This window comes from Humulus lupulus, chromosome 8 (assembly GCF_963169125.1).
Source record: "Humulus lupulus chromosome 8, drHumLupu1.1, whole genome shotgun sequence".
NCBI classification, from domain to species: Eukaryota; Viridiplantae; Streptophyta; class Magnoliopsida; order Rosales; family Cannabaceae; genus Humulus; species Humulus lupulus.
This window is the reverse complement of record NC_084800.1, coordinates 5,356,065-5,380,636: the sequence shown is the minus strand read 5'-3', so window position 1 is coordinate 5,380,636 and position 24,572 is coordinate 5,356,065. Positions and strand designations below refer to the sequence as shown.

Sequence of the window (24,572 nt, the reverse complement as noted above, 5' to 3'; positions counted from 1 at the left end):
CAAAGTCCTGCGCCGACTGGGCGAACTCCTACTCCTCCTCCGGCTCCTTCTGAACAGCAAACTACTCCTGTTCGGCCGAATCCTCCAGCTGCGCCTGCCAGGGAGCATCTTTCTCGTGAAGAGGCTCATGGGGCCAGACTCATGAGCCGTGCCATCCGATCCGCCAGGGACCGCCTCGATCGCATTGGCAAAATCGAGTGCGTTAGGGTCGCAATGGTTCAAGCTGAAGAGTTGCCAGTCGACCAGATCATGAACAGGGCTCTGAACGAAATATCCAGTGTAAGTGTTTCTTTATTCTTCGAGTCTTTAGTTTTTTAGTCCTCGTGATAAGTTCTAACTCCTTTTTCTTTGTGCACAGGCCTTACTTTCTGCCATTGCTGCTCGTACCCGAGCCCAGGCTTACATCGAGCAGGCCGAGGCAAAAGCCATCGAGAGGTATCAGGTGAAGGCGGCCGAGGAGCTTTCGACTGCTGAGGCTAAGCATACTAAGGAGTTGGAGGCAGCGATCCGAGAGAGGGATGCAGCGGTGACTAAGCTGTCCGAGGCTGAAGCTGCGAAGGAAGCGGCGGTCAAGTTGAGGCAAGAGTACCGGGAGTTCAACAAAACTCATCTCCGCGAAATCAAACATCTGGGGGAGGTACTCAAGACCAAGGATAAGGCTATTCTCTCCCTTGAGGGCAAAGTGAAGCAGTTGGAGCTTGACAACTCCAAGAATCTGGAAAAGTACAAGAGGACAACACTCCGATGTTTCTACAATTTCTGGAAACACAATCAGGGTGCTGACTTTAGCTATCTTTCAGAGGAAGTCAGAACTGCTGAGCTGGCCCGATGTGCTGCCCAACTGGCCGAAGAGGAGGCAAGAGCTGCGACCCCTGCCACTCCAAGCGTCGCTGGTTTGGAAGAAGAAGATGTTGTTGAGGACGTGACTAACCAGGATGCTGCCCAGGATCCTCCAGCCCTGAATGCCTCTTGAATTCTTCTCATTTGTTTTTTCTTCTTTTTTGGAATATACGACCCAAGGGTCGTGATGTAAAGACAGTAGTTTCTTTTTTAAACTTTGCTGTACGAGCAGCAAATCTTTTTACTTTGAACAGTTACACCCAAGCTTAAATCTTGATGTTATAATATTTATAACATTTGTCCGTATGACCGAACTTAGCATAGTACTTTGCCATGATTTATCAAACACAAATTTTGAAAAATACTCTAAGTATTGTAGCATGCTTTCACTTATTTTATTCATGTGTTTACATACCTTGAGAAGTATGCTTTGCTATTGATGTGCCTTATATGCCCCCCAAGTGATCGAGGAGCTTTAGGTCCTTGGTCACTTGCCCTGACCATAACCTGCTCGAACGTTCCTGTTCGTAGTGAAACTGATACTTGTAATACAGCAAAACAACACACGTAATGAACAAATACTTGTAAATATAAATTCACAAAGGTTGGCAAGAATGACTGGCTGAGCACAGTCCCTTATAATCTCGTATTAAAAATGGACTAATCATGTCTTTACGAGTGATTCTGAAATAGAATCTTACATATACGAGCAGTTAGCCATACAGCGTGGCTAACCCTCTTTGCAAAACTTGTAAAAATTAAAAAGAGAAATTTAAACAAGCCAGTCCTTTAAGAAGGGCTGTTCATTGATAATACTTGCGCAGGTGTTCTCCATTCCAATAGCGCGGAACGAGATCTCCGTTTAAGCGTGCAAGTTTGTAGGTGCCTGGGTGAAGGACTTCTTCAATCTGGTAAGGTTCTTCCCAGTTAGGTCCAAGCACTCCAGCAGTGGGGTCGCGGGTATTTAAGAAAACCCGTCGTAGCACCAGATCTCCGACGTTGAATTTTCTTTCTTTAACTTTGGAGTTAAAGTACCGGGCGACTTTTTGCTGGTAGGCAGCAACTCGGAGTTGAGATTTTTCTCGCATCTCGTCGATCGAGTCTAGGGACTCCATCATCAGCTGGCTGTTTACGTCCTGGCCGTAAGTCAAACGCCGATGTGAGGGGGGATCTAACTCGACAAGTAGCATGGCTTCATACCCGTAGGCTAGGGAAAATGGGGTATGCCCTGTTGCTGTTCGGTGGGATGTTCTATACGACCAGAGGACTTCAGGCAGTTGTTCTGGCCACGCTCCTTTGGCTTTTTCAAGTCTTTTCTTCAGGGTGGCCTTAAGATTTTTGTTCACGGCTTCGACTTGCCCATTCGCTTGGGGATGTGCAACTGAAGAAAAACTTTTAATGACTCCATGCCTTTCGCAGAAATCGGTGAATAAATCACTGTCAAATTGGGTCCCGTTGTCTGAAACTATTTTCCTGGGCAATCCATACCGGCATACAATGTTTTTGATAACGAAGTCGAGAACTTTTTTGGTCGTGATGGTTGCGAGTGGTTCAGCTTCGGCCCATTTTGTGAAGTAATCGACTGCCACAACTGCGTACTTTACTCCTCCTTTCCCTGTTGGCAGGGATCCAATCAAATCTATCCCCCAAACTGCAAAGGGCCAAGGGCTCTGCGTCTGTTTTAGTTCATTCGGAGCTGCTCGTGGGATCTTGGAGAACCTCTGACATTTGTCGCATCTTCGTACATACTCCATTGAATCCTCGTTCATTGTTGGCCAGAAGTAACCTTGTCTTAGAATCTTTTTTGCCAAACTCTGCCCCCCAGCATGATCTCCGCAGAAGCCTTCATGCACCTCCCTCATGAGCTCCTTAGCTTTTTCTGGTGTAACGCACCTGAGCAGTGGCATCGAATATCCTCTTCGATACATAACGCCATCGACCAGTATGTACCTAGCGGCTCGCCTTTGCAAAGTCCTGGCTTTATTTCTATGTGTTGGTAGTGCGCCATTTGACAGATAATCCAAGTAAGGCGCCATCCATGTATCTTCCATTCGAAATTCCATACTGGACTCAGTTGCTTGTATACTTGGCTTGCTCAATCTTTCCACTGGCACAATATTCAAAGTGTCAGCGTCCTTCGCGCTCGCGAGTTTAGCTAAGGCGTCTGCATTCGAATTCTGGTCTCGCGGGATTTGCTGGAGGGTGTACTTTGTAAACTGGGCTAGCAAATCCTTCGTTTTATTCAGGTAGGCCATCATCTTTAATCCGCGCGCTTGATATTCTCCTAGGATTTGATTCACGAGCTGAGAGTCACTGTAAATATCAAGCGTCTTTATGTTCATATCTTTGGCCATTCTCAATCCAGCTCGGAGTGCTTCGTATTCCGCTTCATTGTTTGATGCTACAAAGTCGAACCTGATCGCGCAGTGAAATCGATGCCCTTCCGGCATTATCAATATCACTCCCGCTCCAGCGTGGGATTCGTTGGATGAACCGTCCGTGAATAGCTTCCACAAAGGAGTTTTTTCTTGAGGCATAGGCGCTTCAGGCTGTTCACTCTGCTCATTGCCTGGGAGTTCGGTGAACTCCGCGACAAGATCGGCCAAGACTTGTCCCTTTATTGCTGCCCGCGGTGAATAAGTTACATCGAACTGCCCTAGTTCGACTGCCCATTTTAATAGTCTTCCAGCCGCCTCAGGTTTTTGGAGGACTTGCCGAAGGGGCTGGTCGGTTAGAACTGTGATAGGATGGGCTTGGAAATAAGGACGCAACTTCCTGGAGGCAAGAATTAGGCAATATGATAATCTTTTGATTGGCGGATATCTTAACTCTGCACCGATCAACCTTTTGCTGACATAATAGACTGCTTTCTGTACGCCTTCTTCCTCCCGTACTAGTACCGCACTGGCAGCAACTTCGGTAATTGCCAGATAAATATACAAAGTTTCTCCTTCGATTGGTTTTGATAAGATGGGAGGTTGCGCCATATGAGTTTTTAAGGCCTGGAATGCTTGTTCGCAGTCTTCCGTCCATTCAAACTTCTTATTCCCCCTGAGTAGATTGAAGAATGGCACACACTTGTCAGTTGATTTCGAGATAAATCTGCTCAGGGCCGCGATCCTCCCAGTTAAACTTTGTACATCCTTAATCTTTTCTGGCGACTTCATGCCGATCAGGGCCCTTATCTTGTCGGGGTTGGCCTTGATTCCCCTTGAATTTACTATAAAACCCAAAAACTTCCCTAATCCGACTCCAAAGGAACACTTGAGAGGATTCAACTTCATCTGGTACTTGTCTAGCACATTAAAGCATTCTTGCAAATCCCTCACATGTCCTTCTGCCTTCTTAGACTTTACCAGCATGTCATCCACATATACTTCCATGTTTACACCGATCAGCTCCTTAAACATGTGGTTGACTAGCCGTTGGTAAATCGCACCTGCGTTTTTCAATCCGAAGGGCATTACCTTGTAACAGTACAAGCCCGTATCGGTCCGAAAGCTGGTGTGATCCTCGTCAGGGGGATGCATGCTGATCTGGTTGTAGCCTGAATATGCATCCATGAACGAGAGGATCTCATGTCCTGCAGTCGCATCGACCAGCTGGTCGATTCTTGGGAGCGGGAAGCAGTCCTTTGGGCAGGCTTTATTGAGGTCCGTAAAATCCACACAGGTCCGCCATTTGCCGTTAGGCTTGGGGACCAGCACTGGATTGGAGACCCACAACGGATAAAACGCTACCCTGATAAACCCGTTCTCCTTGAGCCTTTCAACTTCTTCTTTCAAGGCCCTTGATCTTTCTTTATCGAGCAGCCTTCTCTTTTGTTGCACGGGTGGAAAGGTTTTATCTATGTTTAGGACATGGCTGATTACTGCAGGATCTATTCCAACCAGGTCTTTGTGCGTCCAGGCGAAAACCTCCTGGTTCTTTTACAAGAATTCCACCAGTGCTTGCTTTATAGTAGGCTCTAAGTTCTTCCCAACCTTTACAACTCTGGTCGGGTCTTTTTTGTCAAGTTGGACCTCCTCCAGGTCCTCGACGGGTCCAACATTTTCTTCAAAATCCCCAAAGCGAGGATCCAAATCTCCATCCTCACTTTGGGCAATACCCTATTTGGTGACTTCACCACCGGATTGGGCTTGCGTGTCTATTTCCATCTGCAATCGATCTGGGGTAGTGCTTCTCGATGTCCCACTTTTCGCCTTTGTGATCGAGGCGTTGTAGCACTCCCTGGCTTCCCTTTGGTTTCCCAAGACGTGTCCTACCCCCGCGTCCGTCGGGAATTTCATGGCTAGGTGCCACATAGAGATGACGGCCCGTAGATCAACTAGTATGGGCCTTCCAATAACGGCGTTGTATGCCGAAGGGCAGTTGACCACTACAAAAGTGGTGAGTAATGTCCTTGTTGCGAGCGCTGTACCCGTCGTTACTGGAGGCTTGATCATTCCGGCAGGGGCGAGTCCTTCTCCAGAGAAGCCGTATATGGTTTGATTGCAGGGCTCCACGTCTTTTACGGACAACTTCATGCGTTCTAGTGTTGACTTATACAGGATGTTCACTGAACTTCCTGTGTCGACCAGTACTCTTTTTACCATCATATTGGCCATCTGAACGTCCACGAACAGCGGATCGGAATGTGGGAACCGGACGTGTTGGGAATCGTCATTAGAGAAGGTTACCTCACCCTTCTCTGAGCGAGCCTTTTTCTGTGCACGGTCTTCCACAGTCATCATCTCGATGTCCTGGTCGTGACGTAGAGTTCGAGCGTATCGTTCTCTGGCCTTTCCGCTATTTCCCGCGAGGTGCGGGCCTCCACAGATGGTTAAGAGTGTTCCGGCCACGGGGGCAGGCTGTAATGGGGGCGAGCGTTGGCGTGTAGACGCCTGCTCATTGCCACCTGGAGCCTCTCGTTGAGAAGTTCCCGAGGCCCGTACGTATCTTCTCAAGTGTCCTTGTCTAATAAGGAACTCGATTTCGTCTTTTAACTGGTTGCATTCGTTAGTGTCATGTCCGTAGTCGTTATGGTAACGACAGAACTTGGTGGTGTCTCTTTTCGAAATGTCTTTTCGAATGGGTCCCGGTTTCTTGTAAGGCACACTAGAGCTTGTGGCCTGATAAACCTCTCCCCGAGACTCGACGAGGGCAGTGTAGTTAGTGAACCTAGGTTCATAACGATTACCCTTGGCTCGTTTGTTGTCGGAGGTGGAAGGCTCATTATACGACCGTTTCCCACCATTTTTGCCATTACTGTTGCTGTTTCCATGGCCTTTGTCGTTGCCATTAGGTTTGGAACCATGGGCGGTTTTGGCAGGTTCGGCGGCCTTCTTACCCTTGTTTGAGGGTTTTCCATCATCAACAATGGCTTCCTCGAGCTTGATGTATCGATCAGCTCGGTCCAGGAACTCCTGGGTTGTTTTAACTCCTTCCTTTCGGAGACTCTTCCAGAGGGGAGAGCAATGCTTTACCCCTGCGGTAATGGCCATCATCTTGCCTTCGTCTCCTACTGTTTTTGCTCCAGCTGCCGCTCGCATAAAGCGCTGGACGTAATCTTTCACTGACTCTCTGTCCTGTTGGCGAATCTCGACCAGCTGGTTTGCTTCGGTTGGGTGCACACGACCCGCATAGAACTGCCCGTAGAACTCCCTTACGAACATTTCCCAAGAAACTATGCTTGCAGGGGGGAACTTAAAGAACCACTCCTGCGCTGCTTCAGAAAGTGTTGCAGGGAAGATCCTGCACCGAGCGTCTTCGGACACTTTCTGAATGTCCATCTGAATCTCAAATTTATTCACATGCGAGACTGGGTCCCCATATCCATCAAAGTTCGGGAGCGTAGGCATTTTGAACTTGCTGGGAGTTTCGGCGTTAGCTATCCTCTGGACGAAAGGAGTACCTTTCCTTCTGTCGTGGTCGATGTAAGAAGTCCTTCCTCCGACCAGCTGCTGCACAGCCTGATTGAGTGCGTCTATCTGGGCTTGCACTGCGGTAGGAATTGCGGTGGCCTCTGTGGCTGGGGGGATGTTCTCGCCGTGCCTTTCTCGACGATCGTTGAGTACATCTCTCAGGTCCTCTTCTCTTCTTCGCTGCTCGCTACCTCCAAGCCGGTTGAAGACATTATTTTGTCTAGGCTGCCCCCCAGCATTTTGTCTATTTGGCTGGTCACCTTGAGGTATTTGGCTCCTGCCTTTACCTCTTTCTCCATTCCTCCCACCAGCATTTCCCTTGCCTGAGTCGGCCTCATTGTACCCATGGCCATCTCTGAACCTTGACTGGCTGTGGTGAGACTGACTGTTCCCTCTGTTCCCGTCTCTGGCAGAAACGCCCTGAGCGTTAGAGGGTGGCCTGCGCTGGTCACGGTGTCCCCGTGCATCGTTATGCCGTGGGGGTCCACGGACCGCAGAGCCTAGTTCCGAGTCCCTCCTGTTACTAGGAGGGTAGTGACCTCTGTTCGCTTGGTTTGGCCTGTCATTCTCATGGCGCCTAGGACTACGAGGCTGACGCTCGGTCCTATTCTGTCTTTGCTGCGGGGGATTATCTCGAGCAGCTTGGGATGGTGGATTTGACTCAGGGTCCAACGGGACATCGTCATGGGGCGTTTGAGGCTGCTCGGGCCTTTGTGGACTTGAAGGCTGAACTGGTGGGCTCGGATTGGGACCCTTCTGGGGTGGACCATTCGTGGGTTGGTCAGGCTGCGAGGCAGGTGTGGCCTGATTTCTAGCCAACAGCAAGGCTGCTTCGAGGGCGGCCATGGCTTCAGTCTGGCGGCGATCCACCTCCGCCTGTTTCTCGCTCAATTCCGCACGCTGTTGATCAATCTCCTGCTGTTGCCGAGCCATAACTTCTGCGGCAGTCTCTTGATTGGCCCTCAGACTAGCCAATTCTTCCTGCAACGCGCCCAGGGTGCTCTTCAGCGTCGCATCGTCCATTTCCTCCTCTTCAAAATCTAGTTGCGGCTCATCTTCCGCCATGCTTGCAGGGGGAGGAGGAGGTGGTGGGTTCGACGGTGCAGCGGCAGTTGCCTGCCCAGTTTTCCTTCCTGCTTTCGCCATTGGTTTTCTTAACAGCAGCAAATCAATCTCTCAATGAAAGCACCAGAATGTTGACCCAAGATTTGGCCAACTGTCACGGAGTCAAAACGTGATTGATATGGACGAATGTATAGAGAAGAACGCAATGAAAAAAGTAAAGAAAACACAGTAATTTATAGTGGTTCGGCCCCAGGATCTGGTAATGACCTACGTCCACTTAGAATAATATTGCTGTAAAATCAGAAGGATGATCAAGGAACCAGGGTTCAATGAGTTTCACCTTCTTCTAAAGAACAATCTAAATTTACTTGGAAGATTACTATAGTTTTGAATGACTAAAAAGTGAGAGAACTCCCCTCCTTTGAGCTACCTCTTGCTATTTATAGGCTCAAGGAGGGTTACAAGAGATTGTTACAGATATTCTTCCCTGAATAATCGGGTATCCAGAAGATTGTATGAGATAATTTCGGGATTCATAAAGATCTTTCCATAAATGTTGCCTTGTATGCGAAACTACCGACCAGACTGGTCGCAGGTAATACAGTCTCGCCCTGCTTCTACTGTGTCTCCTGGTATCAGCCACGTGTCAAGAGATTAATTGCCACGTCACCAATGCTAATTTATTGGATAACAGGTGTCATATAGCTAGCTGTATATCTCTTCATTCATTGCACAAAAGCTCCTCTTATTTAGCTTATGATAAAACTCTATATGCAGGTTCTTAAAAGCTTGAGAAATTGGTCTACCTGTGTTGTCTTCTTGAGAAATTGGTCTACCTGTGTATGTATTCTTAATAACATAGGATAGTGTTTTGAAACTTCCTTTTTTTCAAGGTTATTCGAACAATGTGTTGATTTGTTTTATTATGATGGCATTAATTATTATAGGGTCTTATGCTTTCCTATATGTTTCTCTTGTCTTTTGCAAAGCAGTGTATAAATGTTATTTTTTTATCTAGCCTTATTTCGTGTTCGCTTTGTGATGCTTTTATTATTGGTAGGTGTTATCTTTCTTTTTATTAATAAATTCTTTGTTCTTTCTCTTTCTGTCTTTCTCTTTTTGTGTTTCTTCAGATTTTTTGTAAGTGGATTACGCTATAATGACTACTGTAATGTATGTTGGTGAATTGGATTGCTTACTTATTTATAGTAGTGTTTCAAACTAATTTATTTGATGTGATCTAAACTAGTAACTGAAATTGTTTCATGAGTTTCAAAAGCTTGATTCATGAATTGGATTACTTACTTCTTCATGCAGAAAATGGGATCAATGGCAGGTGAATTGGATCCATGTTGAACAATTGGATCCATGTTGAACAATCAGTAAGTTGCTTAAAATTTATGCTGAGTTTTTTTATGTCAAGCATAAGTAGAGAAGCGAGTATCATCTATAATGGATTTGCTCGAGCTGATGAACTAGACGTAGAGTGACACATTGTAGTTTGAACCAATATAATTCCAAGTGTGACTTTCTTATTTTTCTGCTGGTTTTTACCTGGTGTTTGCTAGCTTATTCATCTGTTGCTCGCTGGTATGTTTGCCAAGTGTTTGTGTATTGGTTCTGGTTCAGTTTTCTTACCACAATCACTTGAGTAGACAATGAGGGACTGCTTTTGAGACACCATAATCATAAAATCTTGGAACTCTGCTTTTTCATTCATTTACACTTGTCCATATGGTAACATGTAAACTACCCTTTTTTTTTTCAAATTTTCTATGGAACTCTGACTAGAATGTACCATGGCAGGTCAATATAAGAAGTGTTGATGAGGTTATTGTGAGTGGTGCTGGTCTTTCTCTGTCTTCATCAGCTTTTGTTCTGCAGGTAATTTTATTTTAGAAGTGTAGAAAATGTATTTGGATAAAATAACAGGTTTCTTTTCTTTTCAAGTATTGACATGTTTGACATAATAATGCAAGTAGAAGTTACTAGCATGTCCAGTTTATAGGCTTTATCTTTCTATCGATTGTGACATATTAGGCTATTAATGTATATTTATAGGATAATGTGCATGGGATTACATTCTTTCAGTTAAGTTTTCTTCTTATTTCTCAGTTTTTGAATAGAAACTAATAAATTATACAACTAATAAATGTATATATATACAACAAATCACTCTTTCTACAACACAAGAGTATAACTTTATTGAAAAAGTATTATAATAACTAGTAAAGTAAAAAAATCAGTATTGAAAAAGAGGGAAATGAAATAAAAAGTATTACAAGAATTACTCTTTTTTTTTTTTCAGTTTACAAGAATTACTTTATATGCTTTTTTGGGGGCTGATTTTCCCATGACTTTTTTTAGTACTTACACATTATTCTTGGAATAATTTAAATTTCTAATATGAAAGTTTCTAATAATAACAATATTATATATGCAGAATTATGAACCAGGATACCCAGCACCTCCAAATACGAGGAGCTTAGGCATATATGCACTGGACCCTCTCCCTACAACTGTACAGTCATTGCAACTGTTGTTTTTTAATTTGGCAAATACTAGGAGCTTAGGCATATATGCACTATCAGGGGAGAATATTTTGTGCTGAAAGTATTAACTTTTCAATATGTTGAATATTTAAGACTACTTGAATACTGAAACAACATTTTGTAGTTGATGACAGTGTTGAATGTTTTAAACTAATTTGTGGATTGTTAATACAATGTTGAATGTTTTTACTTTTTGTTATTTGAAAATCAAGATCATTTGATGATGCTAGTATATATTAGAAAGCTAATTTTAATTATATAAAAAAATTAAAATATAATAGAATAAATTAGTGTTATATAAATGAATATATAATGAGAATTTAAACTTATCTAAATATTAAAATAATACGAAAATTGTGTTATAATATCTATTACAATAACACTTTTTATGTAAAGAATTTTGTTATGCAAATTTCATAATATAACACAAATAATGTGTTATGCTAAAGTGTAGTATAACACAAAAAATGTTATACTAAAGTGTAGTATAACACAAATTTATAAGTATTGAAATGTGTTATATAATCGACTATAAATAATATAATTAAACACTTATCTATTTATTAAGATAACGCATAAAGTGTGTTATCGTTGACAGTATAATAACATATCTGTATAACAATGATAAAGTGTTATGTAAAGTACCCTGACCTACGATAACATAGTCGGTCTTAACACATCAAAAAGTGTTATGGTATGTTTTGATAACACATTTTTGGTGTTATTAAAAGCATTTTTTCTTGTAGTGTTTCAAGTTAAAGGCAAATATTCGTGTGACAATAAATATTATGCTCATAAAATGTTAGAGCAATAAGAGTGTGAGAAAGTATATTTAGTATGGACTTATGAAATGTCTAGAATTTCAAAGTTAGAAAACTAAGTACTCATGTGAAAATATAAGGCATACATTAGAGTGACTTTACTATTCACAAAAAACTTATAACTTTTTAAGTCTAAAAAAGACTTAGAATGTTTTAAGTTAACAAAGAAAAGTAAAGTATAAATGCTCGACTGTATGAGAAAAATATCAAAGTTGCTAAGCAGCGATTGTCTTCAGAAGAATAAAGAGTAAACTACTGGCTAGGTGCAAAGTTTAGCTGATCAGGTGCAAAGTTTTCCTGGTCGGAAGAGCAGATACAACTTCCCTGGTCGGCTGAGCATATATCACTGGTCAAGTAGGAAACTCTGTTGTTGAGCATGACTAACAACGATGAGTCCCTGGAGTGAATCAAACAAACACGAACAAATGCATGCAAAGTAAATACTACATAGTGAAAAAATATCTTTGAGAAGAGAAGTCAATTTTTCCCCAAGATTGATTGAGAGAAGTCAATCTCTAAAAATACTTTTGGGAGATTTGAACAAGGCATTTTGAGGGACAAGTTTTAGGCATAGGCTTAAGTGGCTATACCATATGCCCGATCGGTTGGGTGATGGCCGTGCGGATGTCGAGTGTGCCCAAGAAAGCCCGCGCGCACGTCCGAAGGTTGGTGTCCGAGAAGTGGGGGCTGCGTCCGATCGGTTGGCTGCATGTGTGTCGAGCAGCTAGATGCACGCGCCGAGCGGTGGGGGTGCATGGCCGAGCGACTGGAGGAGCTGCGTGTCCAAGCAGTGGGGCTACGTCCAAATTATTGGCTGCATGTGTCCGAGCAGCTAGATGCACGTGCCGAGCGGTGGGGGTGCATGGCCGATCGGTTGGAGGAGCTACGTGTCCGAGCAATGGGGTTGCGTCCGATTGGTTGGCTGCATGTGTCCGAGCAGCTAGATGCACGCCCGAGCGGTTGGGGTGCATGGCCGAGCGGCTAGAGGAGCTGCGTGTCCGAGCAGTGGGGCTGTGTCCGATCGGTTGCCTGCATGTGTTCGAGTAGCTAGATGTGCGCCTGAACGGTTGAGATGCATTGCCGAGCGGCTGGAGGAGCCGCGTGTACGAGTGGTTCGAGGGACACGCCGAAGGGCTTGGTGTCCGAATAGCTGGGCATCCAAGGAGAGGCTAGCATGCCTGAGGAGTGATGTCCGAGGAGCAAGGGCATGCATCTAAGTAGTCCGATCGGCTAGGAATGGCTAAGGCCATGGGCTTGATGGGCTAATGGAAAAGTTAAGTCGTGGGTTTACTACAAAGGTGAAGGTTACTGACCGGATGGAAGCTTTTGGATGACCTCAAAAACATTTTGCTAGAAGAAAAGTTTATCATACGAGTAAATCGTATAATAAACTTGGGGGTCAAATGTTATCCCCAAAATTTCAGTTCGATGATGTGGCAATCAGAAGTGACAAGTGGCAATGCATGGTCAGTAAATGACACATTAATAGTCAATAAATGTGTTGGCTCTTCGGAGTTGTGATAAAGTGATCTGACCGATCTGATAGAATTTCTGTCCGACTGGTGAAGATTTTTGACTAACCAATCAAGTGTCATGCTAGACCAGAGATGTGCCATGTTAGACCAAAGATGTGTCATGTTAGACCAGTCAAGTGTCATGCTAGACCAGAGATGTGCCATGTTAGACCAGAGATGTGTCATGTTAGACCAGAGAAGTGTCATGCTAGACCAGAGATGTGCCATGTTAGACTAGAGATGTGTCATGTTAGACCGGTGGAGTGCATGGCCGACCGGTGAGGTGTTTTGCCGACCGGTGGAGTGCATGGTCGACCAATTAGGTGTTTGGCCGACCGGTCGAGTGTTTTGGCTGACCAGTCTTTCTTCAAGGAGTGAAGTTGGCTGACTAGACAGATCATCGTTATGCAAGCGAAGTTCCAGTAACAGCTTCGGCTAGAATTAGTCATACCTACGCGGGAATCTCTCAGTTTATCCCAAAGAAGTCGCATATTGTTGTATTTTAAATGTTATTATTAATTAAATATTGTGAGAGTAACAGAAATGACCCGGTCAAAGGGAATATCTGATGTACGATCCATGAGCCTATAAATAAATGGCTCATGGCATCATTTTGGGGATATGATCTTTTTAGATTGAGAAAAACTCTCTAGTTTGGAGACTTTGGGACTGTTACTTGGGGTATTCTTGGGGCATTTTCTAAGAGAGTTTAGAGAGAGAAACTATGTAATTTTCTACTTACACTTAAGAAACTCTGTTGGATCAAAATCATCTGATATTAATTATAGGATATATATCACAACTCCAAGTGGATTAGGCTATTACCAATAAATTGGGGCTGAACCACTATAAAAATTATCTGTGTCGTATTTTTCTCTTGAAGGTTCATTGTAGTTTTGACGTCCACTCGTCGTTGGCCAAAATCGTGGTCAACAATATTGTTGACTTGCCATCACGAGAGAGAGTTGAATAGTATAATTTGTGTTACTAAAATATAAAGTGGATGGTAGATGAAGTTAATTTCCCTAGTTCATTTAATTATTGAATTCTATTTCTTTTATTCCTGCAATTACGTTCTTATTTCAATAGATTTACTTAATTCTTATAATAAAATTATTGTTAACCAAATAGAATATTAGGATTAATGATTGGTACTTGGTAACAGTCCTTGTGAGTTCGACCTTTCTTACATTATATTACTTGTTAAACGAACACGTATACTTGCGTGTAGAAATTCTGTAACACTTACTCAACATTCACTAGCATAATTGTGATCATGCACATTTACAGAGACTCAAGCTCTGATCAATCTCACATTCAACATTCCTGCCATGCCCTAATCACATGTATCTTATGCATCACATGAATCACATACTGGGTGCAGTTTTCTTACCTTTGGTCCACGCATAGGTTACCAATGAACAACTCTCGAGCACGATCCTATTTCCAATTCCCTAGCGATAACCTAGTCACAATCATAAACGGTGTTTCAATGAGTTCAAGTTCCAAAACCCAATCTTGGGACCAATCTTGCGCTCTCGGGACCTCCAATTCCACCAAAAAAGGTGGTGGAATCATCCCCCGAGCCCTTAGGTTAAAACCCCATAAAGTACCAAAAGACCACATTTTGAAGACTTGTAGCGCTACAGCGCTACCAATGGGTGCTACAACGCTACCAACATAATTAAAATCCCCCAAGACAGAGCACCTAGTGCTGTAGCGCTACCACCCTAGCGCTATAGCGCCCAAACCAGAAATTATGGGTTTCAGCTTCGTGTTCTTCGAGTTCTTTGAGCTTCAAAGCTCCAAATCCGACCTCAACCTAACCAAATATCAAAATTAAAGTTCCCAAACATCCAAATCTCCCAAAACCAATAAAACTCAAGCTTCAATTCATCCAAAAACTTATCAAAACACAAAATCCAATCCAACTTTAAAAACTTAGAACTTAAAACCTGAATTACCTTCGATTAAGTTGTTTTCCAACTAAATCCTTCAGCTAATAAGCTTCTAATCTACCCTAGAATCTCTATTTCTTAATCCTTGCTTGAATTTGAGTCCTAGAACTCATGTTTCCTTCGAAAATGTGATCGGGTGTCAAAAAGGGAACGGGAGGAAGAAAGAATGTTCTTTTTATATTTCTAACAGGTTTCTTCAAGCTTAAGTAGCTAGCCTCAAGCAAATCCTAATGCTTGGGGTCCTAAAAACGCCCCCGGGGGTAAAATAGTCAAAATTCCCAGAATTTCCCCTAGTCTCACTAACTCTCAATTTATCATCAAATATATATTCCCATTACCCAATATCTCAATAATGTGCTAAATACCCAAAATATCCCTTGAATCACTCCGAGTCAAGTATGAATCCCGTTGTGACTTTCCCACTAGCTTGCCTCCTAGGATCGTCTCGTGCTGAGTAACCCTAGCATAACCAAATAATAATAAAGCACCACACATATACCACATATATGTCAAATATACCTTAAATGGTCAAAATATGAAAATTGCCCAATTAAAATAGAAATGGGCTCCCATGCATATTTAATACACCTAAACATGCATATCTACTCATATTATAATATAACTCACATATTCACATAATGATACACATAAATATCACATAATTCCAAGATTTGCCATCCTGACCCCCTAACCAAGGCTCTAAGCCTTATTAGGAAATTTGGGTCATTACAGTTTCCTGGATTGACGTGAGATCCAGCTGACGACAGATGTGGGCAGGATGTAAAATTATGGTTTGTCTTATCCTTGGATGGGCTTGTTGACATAGGAGGTCTCTTTTTTAGAGGACCCTGCACAACATCAAGTAAAATGAATATTAAAATAACAGACCCAATGTCGAGGTACTTCGAGGACCATCGAGGCATGTCGAGTTTCATCGAAACTTATTGAGGTAGACAAAGAACTCTGAAAAAACCCAGAAAAGTTCAGTTCTAATCTAATCGTGAAACAGTAAAAAAATCTAAAATGCAGACACTGATCTGTTCAAAATTGTTAAAGTAATATAAATAAACAAGTTTCCTCACTACATTTACAGAAAATATACTTATCCATAACTTTTTTGCCTCTAAATCCAAAACCCTGTGATGTTTTGCCTTAATAAGATTCAAACTTCCCCAAAACACAACCTCAAAAGCTTGACCAGGTCGATTCAATCTTGGTGCCTACTTTGTTTTTTTTTTTATTTAGATTTTGAAATTAGAAGAAGGGGGAACATGGGTGAGGGTGAGCTTGGACATGAAAGAGAGAGGTGGAACTTGGGTGAAAGTATTTCATATATTAGAAGTATTTTAGGAAACAATGTGAATACTACATAAAATGATTATGTTTACATAGGCTAGAATAATATTATTATAAGACCCCATTTAATGCATCATTTCTCAATTTTTCCTAAGATAATATAATTGAATATGGATAAGTTTTAAGCTTAGTATTTCCAACAAAAGAGCATGTTCTAATACCATGGGCCGCGAAAGCTGGATCTAGTAATATGAGGTGTAGTAGTTTCCGCAGCCGAAATGCAAAGAATATATTCAATGCTTTTCAGTTGCCCCCGTAAAAAAAATAACAATTTAAATACTATAATTTATTTATACATTTCTTAAAATTCAGAGTTGTCCCTAGCTGATTAGGTACGGCGGCCATATAAATATATATTGTTTTGTGTTACCAAACTGGACGTGGAAGATGCTCTCAAATTGTTTTTCAAAGTTTGTCATTTTATACTCCCGTTCCAATCTGTCATAATGTTTTCAAGGTCAATTTATATATGAATAGAAGATTTTTCAATGGTTACTATTTATAGATGGGTACTAATAATTATAATGATTTGATAGCATAGTGACTTAGTATAGCAAGTCACCAACTGGTAAATATTTTTTTTTCTATATTAATTTCGAATTTAGTTATTTTTATTTTGCCATAATTAATGTTGTGTCCAACCAATGAGAGACACTAACTATATTTAAAAATTGACATGTATTTGAAAAATGAAAAGTTTACAATATTATATTTTCATAATAAATATACTTTTTTCATCAGGTAAACCTTCCAAAAATTTGAAAAATCAAAATTTAATTTTAGAAATATTAATTAACAACTATAAATATGAATCATTGATCTTAATCCAATGATTAATATTAAAGTAACTATTCATGAGTAATGACCTTGAAATTGCACTCATTTATATATATATATATATATATAAAGGGAAATTTGAGTTTCTATGCTTAATGAGATATACTAAATCAAAAAAATGCTAGACACTTAAATCATTTCAAAACAATGCCAAATTTTTTGACAATACCCAAAATACCCCTCTCATAATTTTTCTCACCCCTTCCTCTTCCCTCTTCCCTCTCTCTCCCTCAACACATTCCTCTCAACTCCCTCTCTTGAAAAAAAATTCATGGGTAAGATAAAATATCATAGAAATCAATGTAATGGCAAGTATTCAACACTTAGGACACTAAAATACTACATTTCGAACAGATTTGGACATGATTTTTGGGTTTTTTTTGCGATTTTTTTCAGATCTGAAACTTTGAAATCTGCAGAAAATCGACGTGGTTCGATGGTGGTTCGATGGTGCTCGATGCCAGCTCGATGGGGCCTTCAAAATCAAGATTTTCATGAAAAAATCGATGTTGCTCGATGGTGGTTCGATGGAGGTTCGATGGTGGTTCGATGGTGTTCGATGCGATTCTTGCAAGATACGTAATTTTTCACTCGGGTATCCGTTTGGGGTGATTTTTTTTTTGATTTTGGGTATTTTTTCAAGATCTACACGTTTGGGATGTGTATATACACATTTGGGAAATGTAAATCTTGAAAAAAAATGACAAATGCAAAACATACCTCATGTTCAAGATATGTTTTGGTATGTTTTCAAGTTCTAAACTTTGAAAATGTGTATATGAACATATAAAACGTGTAGATCTCAAAAAAATACCAAAAATAAAAAAAAAATCATCCCAAACGGACACCCGAGTGAAAAATTATGTCTCTTACAAGAATTGCATCGAACCACCATCGAACCACCATCGAGCAACCATCGAGCAACGTCGATTTTTTCATGAAAATATTGATTTTGAAGGCCCCATCGAGGTAGTATCGAACACCATCGAGCAACCATCGAGTTGGGCATGATTTTTTAGTTATTTTTCAGATTTGAAACTCGGAAATATGTAGAAAATTGACTTTGCTCGATGGTGCTCGATACCAGCTCGATGGTGCTCGATACCAGCTCGATGGGGCCTTCAAAATCAATATTTTCATGAAAAAATCGAGATTTCTCGATGGTGGTTCGATGGTTGCTCGATGGTGGTTCGATGGTTGCTCGATGGTGGTTCGATGCAATTCTTGTAAGAGACATAATTTTTCACTCGGGTGTCCGTTTGGGATGATTTTTTTTTTGATTTTTGGTATTTTTTTGAGATCTACACGTTTTATATGTTCATATACACATTTTAAAAGTTTAGAACTTGAAAACATACCAAAACATATCTTGAACATGAGGTATGTTTTGCATTTGTCATTTTTTTCAAGATTTACATTTCCCAAATGTGTATATACACATCCCAAACGTGTAGATCTTGAAAAAAATACCCAAAATCAAAAAAAAAATCACCCCAAACGGATACCCGAGTGAAAAATTACGTATCTTGCAAGAATCGCATCGAACACCATCGAACCACCATCGAACCTCCATCGAACCACCATCGAGCAACATCGATTTTTTCATGAAAATCTTGATTTTGAAGGCCCCATCGAGCTGGCATCGAGCACCATCGAACCACCATCGAACCACGTCGATTTTCTGCAGATTTCAAAGTTTCAGATCTGAAAAAAATCGCAAAAAAAACCCAAAAATCATGTCCAAATCTGTTCGAAATGTAGTATTTTAGTGTCCTAAGTGTTGAATACTTGCCATTACATTGATTTCTATGATATTTTATCTTACCCATGAATTTTTTTTCAAGAGAGGGAGTTGAGAGGAATGTGTTGAGGGAGAGAGAGGGAAGAGGGAAGAGGAAGGGGTGAGAAAAATTATGAGAGGGGTATTTTGGGTATTGTCAAAAAATTTGGCATTGTTTTGAAATGATTTAAGTGTCTAGCATTTTTTTGATTTATAACCCCTCACTAAGCATAAAAACTCAAATTTCCCTATATAAATTAAGACTCGTTTCACTATCAAATATTTATTAATTGAAGTCCGTGTCCAGAGACTGCTCGTATTGACCACGACAATAAGTTTTTAAACTTTAAGCATATACATATATTATATATGCAGGGGAATTAAGGAGGTAAACTAAAGAAAAAGTTCTATTATATAAGTTGGTGGTGACATTTTTTTTATATTAAGTTCCAAATAATTAAGCATTATGGCTATATATAATAATCCTTCAATAATTAAACATACAAGCTCAAAATTAAAGTAAAAAATAAAAAGGAAAATTTACAAAAAGAAAATAGTACTTGATTTTGCAAAAAAAAAAAAAAAAAATTTATGTTCTAACAAAAAAAATTCAATTTTTATATTTTAGGTCAATTGTTATATTTTTTTTATAGTTTTGCATTTTTTTTTATCTCATTTGTGTTGGTTTTAAGTTATTTTTAGGTTTTTTTATTGATGTTTAATTATTTTGATGTATATTATTCTTTGTATTGTTTTCAATTTATTTGTTTTTATCTATTTTTGTGTTGTTGAGTTACTTTCTAGTTGATTATTGTTACACTCAAATTTCGAAATTAAATAATTAGCCTCGAAATATAGGCTTGTAAAAGTAAACTCGGGATTAACAAGTGTTAGCAGTACACTTTTACAAATTGTTAAACGGTTCAGATCTGCTATCAACACTCGAGCATGAGTTGCAGACTCGAAGATACCAACTTTCTCCGAGGAATGAGTTCGATCGACTTAGCGAGTGAGGAGGAGGCAATAACTGAAATGATGAGCTCGACGTGTGACTGGTCTCAAAAGCGCGTTAAAGCAACGTTCGAGCTCGATGACGCGTTTACCACACTGAAAAACGGTTAGGAAATCTCTATTTATTTGAGATTCGTTAAAACCGTGTATTGAATCCCTAGTTTTATGGGGTCATCATTTAATTAACGTATTTAAGTGATATTATTATGATGATTCAGATATTTATTTGAATTTAACTATTTGATTGTAACTTTCTTGAATTGGGGAATATATTCTTGCAACTAAGTGTATAAATAATCCGGACTTGATTTTGTGGGAAGACACAATTTTATACTGAAAATAGACTCTGCCAAATTGCTTTTGTTTGAAGCTTTTGCATATAGTAGTGACTCGTGGATGTTGGTGGATTATAACAATTGAACCACGTTAAAAATCTCTAGTTTTTTCTATTCTTCTTAAATTAATTGTTTATTACTCTATATAATTAAGTTGACGAAAAACAATGTCAACATTATTCATTTGACAAAAAAAAAAGGTTAGGATAATGTTTTCTATTAAATTAAAAAAGTGAGTAATTAATTTTAATTATTTTTATAAATTAACTTAAAACAAATGTGATATTTTACTTAAAATATATTAGATTCTTGAAATAATGTACATTTCTCATCTTTCCCCCAAAATAAATAAATAAAAAGACCAAGACGAAGGAGAAGAGGAAAGTTTCCACCGATTTTTTAATGGAAAGTAATACCACTTGATCACCAAGTGAATAAATACATACATCACGAGAAATTGTAGGACAGGAAAAGAGAGTTATATATACATAAGCTTAATAAAAAAGTTATCATGTTGGTCAACTTTTGCAACGCGCTCTTAAAAAACCAGTTCATAAAGTGATATGTAGAAGCCTTTTTAACTTTGATCACAAGACATATCGACCAAAATCAACACTGCAAATGGCGAAGATATCGTTACTGCTATCTGTCCTTCTTTGTTCTATACTCTTTCTTGTGGTTCATCAAGAAGCCACAGCCCAACAGTCCAACTTCTTATACCACTTTTGTCATAACCACAAAGGTAACTACACCATCAACAGTACCTACCATGAAAACCTCAACCATCTTCTCACCACTCTTCCCAGCTCCCAAAACGACAACGGTTACGGCTTTTACAATCTCTCCTACGGCAAAGGGTCGGACCAAGTTTACGCTATCGGACTATGCCGGGGAGACGCTAAGCCCGATGTCTGCCGGAGTTGCCTCAACGACTCCGCCCATCTTCTCACAGACATCTGCCCCAACCAGAAGGAGGCAGTCGGATGGTACGACAACTGCATGTTACGATACTCGAATGGGTCCATGTTGGGCACTCCTGTCACGAGCTCATTATTCTACATGAGCAACAGCCAAAACGTGTCCTCTTCTAACGTTAAAGTCTTTTTTGAAGATCTTAGGACGTTATTAGATGGCTTGAAAAATAGAGCCGCTTCCGGCGGTTCCCTTCGTAAGTACGCCACAGGAAATGCAAGCGGTCCGGAGTTCATAACCATATACGCACTCACGCAGTGCACGCCGGACTTGTCCGAGCTCCAATGTATCAATTGCTTAGACGCCGTGTACGGTATTATTCCGGATTGTTGTTCTGGGAAAGTAGGAGCAAGAGTTGTTGGTCCGACTTGTAGTGTAAGATACGAGAAATACCTCTTCTACGGATCTACAGATGACGCGCCGCCTCCATCCCCAACAGTAACGACAGCGCCACCACCGTCGACGAATAGCACTATAAGCAATGCTACAGAAGGTAATAAATATTGAAAAAGGCTTGGTTTGATTCTGAGATTGAAGTACCTTTCATTTGGTTTTAATTTCTGAGTTACAGTTAATTGACGGAGCAAATAATTTGACTGTTTTGCAGGAGAAAAAAGTAGTGATAAGTCTAGAAATACTATTATTGCCGTTGTGGCCACTGTTGCCGGTGTGGTACTAATCATATTCTTCGTTGTGTGTTTAAGATTGAGGAAGCGCCCAAAGAAAAAAGTTCAAGGTAAGATGATAGATTCAATTTCTCTTCTTATTTAAAAAAAAATTCACCTCTACCATGACCAGGTTGTGTCCAAATTTATTTTATGGGAACTCTATTGCAATTTTCACCCATTAACAATAGAAATATACTAGAATTCGTTAAACCTATTATTTAAGGTAAAAGAATAAACAGAGTTTATAAAGAATAAGGCTTTTTTTTTAAAATAATTTGGGCCAGCCCAATCACACAAAAATAAGCATCTTTTTCTTAAAAAAAAATAAAAGAAATTATAGTAAATGTTCCAAAACAATAACACCAAGAAGCTAATATCATCATTTTTTAAATTGTAAAAAAATAAAAATTTTACATTGTTGATTACTTAAATTGACATTTTCTATAATTTATTTATTTATTTAGGAGCATATAACTTTAATATAGTGGTATATATATTAGTTTTGTTTAATTAGTTTTTATTTTAAAGTTATATTGATTTTTAAGATTTTTATGGGTTGTTGGTACATTATTTTCCAACTAGTGTACATATTTTTTGTAGTATGGTATATCAATTTTTTTTTTTATGATATTTAGTTTCCATCTTATTATACATAATGGTAGTATATAATTTTGTATCATGATATATACATTTTAATGGTAGTATATAATTTTGTTAGCATAATATATATATTTTTTAGTAATAATTTTGTAAGTTTTGTTGGTATATTATTTCTTAACTCGGTATATATATTTTGTGGTATGGTATATCATTCAACAACCCATAAAAAAAATCAAAATAAGTTTAAAATAAAAACTAATATATATATACCATAATATTAAAATATTTAGAACAAAATAATAATTTGTTAAGTGACACATTTGGTAATATAGAATCACTCTTTATAAAATGTTGTGTGTGCAATATAGAAACACTCTTTATAAAATGGTATGAATACTAATTATAATATATAACATATTTTATTTATGACAATGAAGCACAATTAACATACGAACCGGCGGATGAAATTGAAAGCGCGGAGTCGTTGCATTACAATTTTGACACCATTAAAGTTGCGACAGATCAATTTTCTGAGCAAAATAAACTCGGACAAGGTGGATTTGGTGCAGTGTATAAGGTAAAAATTCAAGTAATTAGCAAGTTAATTCATTATCTAACATTAAGTAACTCACATGTAAAATTTTGAAATTACGGTGTAATTCAGGGCACACTTCTTGATGGACAAGAAATAGCAGTAAAAAGGTTGTCTAAGGGTTCAGGACAAGGAGATCTCGAATTCAAGAATGAAGTAATGCTAGTTGCCAAGCTTCAACACCGCAATCTTGTTAGGCTTCTCGGTTTCAGCTTGGAAGGAAGTGAAAGGCTTCTTGTCTATGAGTTTGTGAAAAATGCAAGTCTCGATCATTTCATATTTGGTATGGTGATATTGCTTTTCTAAATAGAATCATGGAGGATATATATATATATTAAATCTTATTAACTAAACCATAAACTTGCATGAATAATATGTAGATCCAAGAAAGCGTGCTAATTTAGATTGGGACAGGCGTTACAAAATAATAGGAGGTGTAGCTCGAGGACTACTTTATCTTCATGAAGATTCTCGTTTGACAATTATCCACCGCGATCTCAAAGCAAGTAACATCTTGTTAGATGAAGACATGAATCCTAAAATTTCAGATTTTGGAATGGCTAGACTTTTTGTTATTGATCAAACTCAAGGCAATACAAGTCGTATAGTGGGAACATAGTAAGTACAATTTCTACAACTAGACAACTAGTCTATAAATCATAATTTATACTAATTGTAATTATTAATTTCTTCATTTGCAGTGGATATATGGCTCCAGAATATGTTATGCATGGGCAATTTTCAGCCAAATCTGATGTGTTTAGTTTTGGTGTTTTACTTTTGGAAATAATAAGCGGGCAAAAGAATAATTGTTTTCGTCAAGGAGAGCAAGCAGAAGACCTTTTAAGCTGTGTAAGTACAATTTATTACAAGACTATTGTTTTTCTTTCTAAAGAATACCATTAATATTATAATTTATATCATTTTTTGTGACAGACGTGGAGACTATGGAGGGAAGGAAACACTTCAAAGATGGTAGATCCAATAATGAGAGTTGGGTCGGGATCTGAAATAATGAGATGCATTCATATAGGACTATTGTGCGTTCAAAAAAATATGGCAAACAGACCAACCATGAATGCTATTGTGCTCATGCTAAACAGTAACTCTCTTTCTCTTCCACTGCCCTCAGAACCAGCTTTCTTTATGCGTAGCAACTACACGGGATCAGATATGTCATTTGGATCTGATATCAATTCAAGAGTGCATACTCAATCTTCAAATCATTCAAAGAGCGAGTCTATTAAAGAATCTCTTAATGATGCTTCTATTACTGAACTCTACCCTCGATAAAATGAGAATGGCTTGTAGGAGCTTAAGTGTTCTCAATTTTTTCCCCTTGATATATTCTATGTTCTTAAAAGTATTGTATAGTGATATTTTGAAAGAAAATTTATTGACTAAATCAAGCCCTATTATTTATATAAATTTATATATATTTATTGGAACATTCATTTGCAGTAGGCTTGCTAGCAAAATGTACAATTTAGTGTCTTGTTTGAATTTACTTATGTTGGGTGTATATATAAGATCGCCCATTATTTTGGTGCTGAATATCAAAATAAAAATGCAAACATCAGTACGTAGTTGAGAAGAAAAAAATACCATTCTCTTCATTTTCTCAAGATTTTTTCTCCCTAATAATCAACTAACCCCTTTCGATATAATTCTTTTAATATATATATATATATATTTATATATATAATGACCCTGATGTATTTATAGCAATAACATCTTTAAAGTAATATATATTGGAATTTTTTTTATA

At 39.2% G+C, this 24,572-nt stretch overlaps 1 protein-coding gene across 1 annotated transcript; it reads left to right on the top strand.

The window, feature by feature from the left end:
• The first annotated feature begins 20,487 nt into the window (after positions 1-20,487).
• Positions 20,488-24,254, top strand: LOC133794265 (cysteine-rich receptor-like protein kinase 44). The gene is made up of 7 exons (XM_062231470.1): positions 20,488-21,437; positions 21,552-21,680; positions 22,650-22,789; positions 22,877-23,087; positions 23,185-23,422; positions 23,506-23,656; positions 23,741-24,254. Exons 1-7 carry the CDS (start codon positions 20,594-20,596, stop codon positions 24,095-24,097), a joined length of 2,070 nt encoding a protein of 689 aa, XP_062087454.1. The 5' UTR covers positions 20,488-20,593; the 3' UTR covers positions 24,098-24,254.
• Positions 24,255-24,572: the final 318 nt, after the last annotated feature.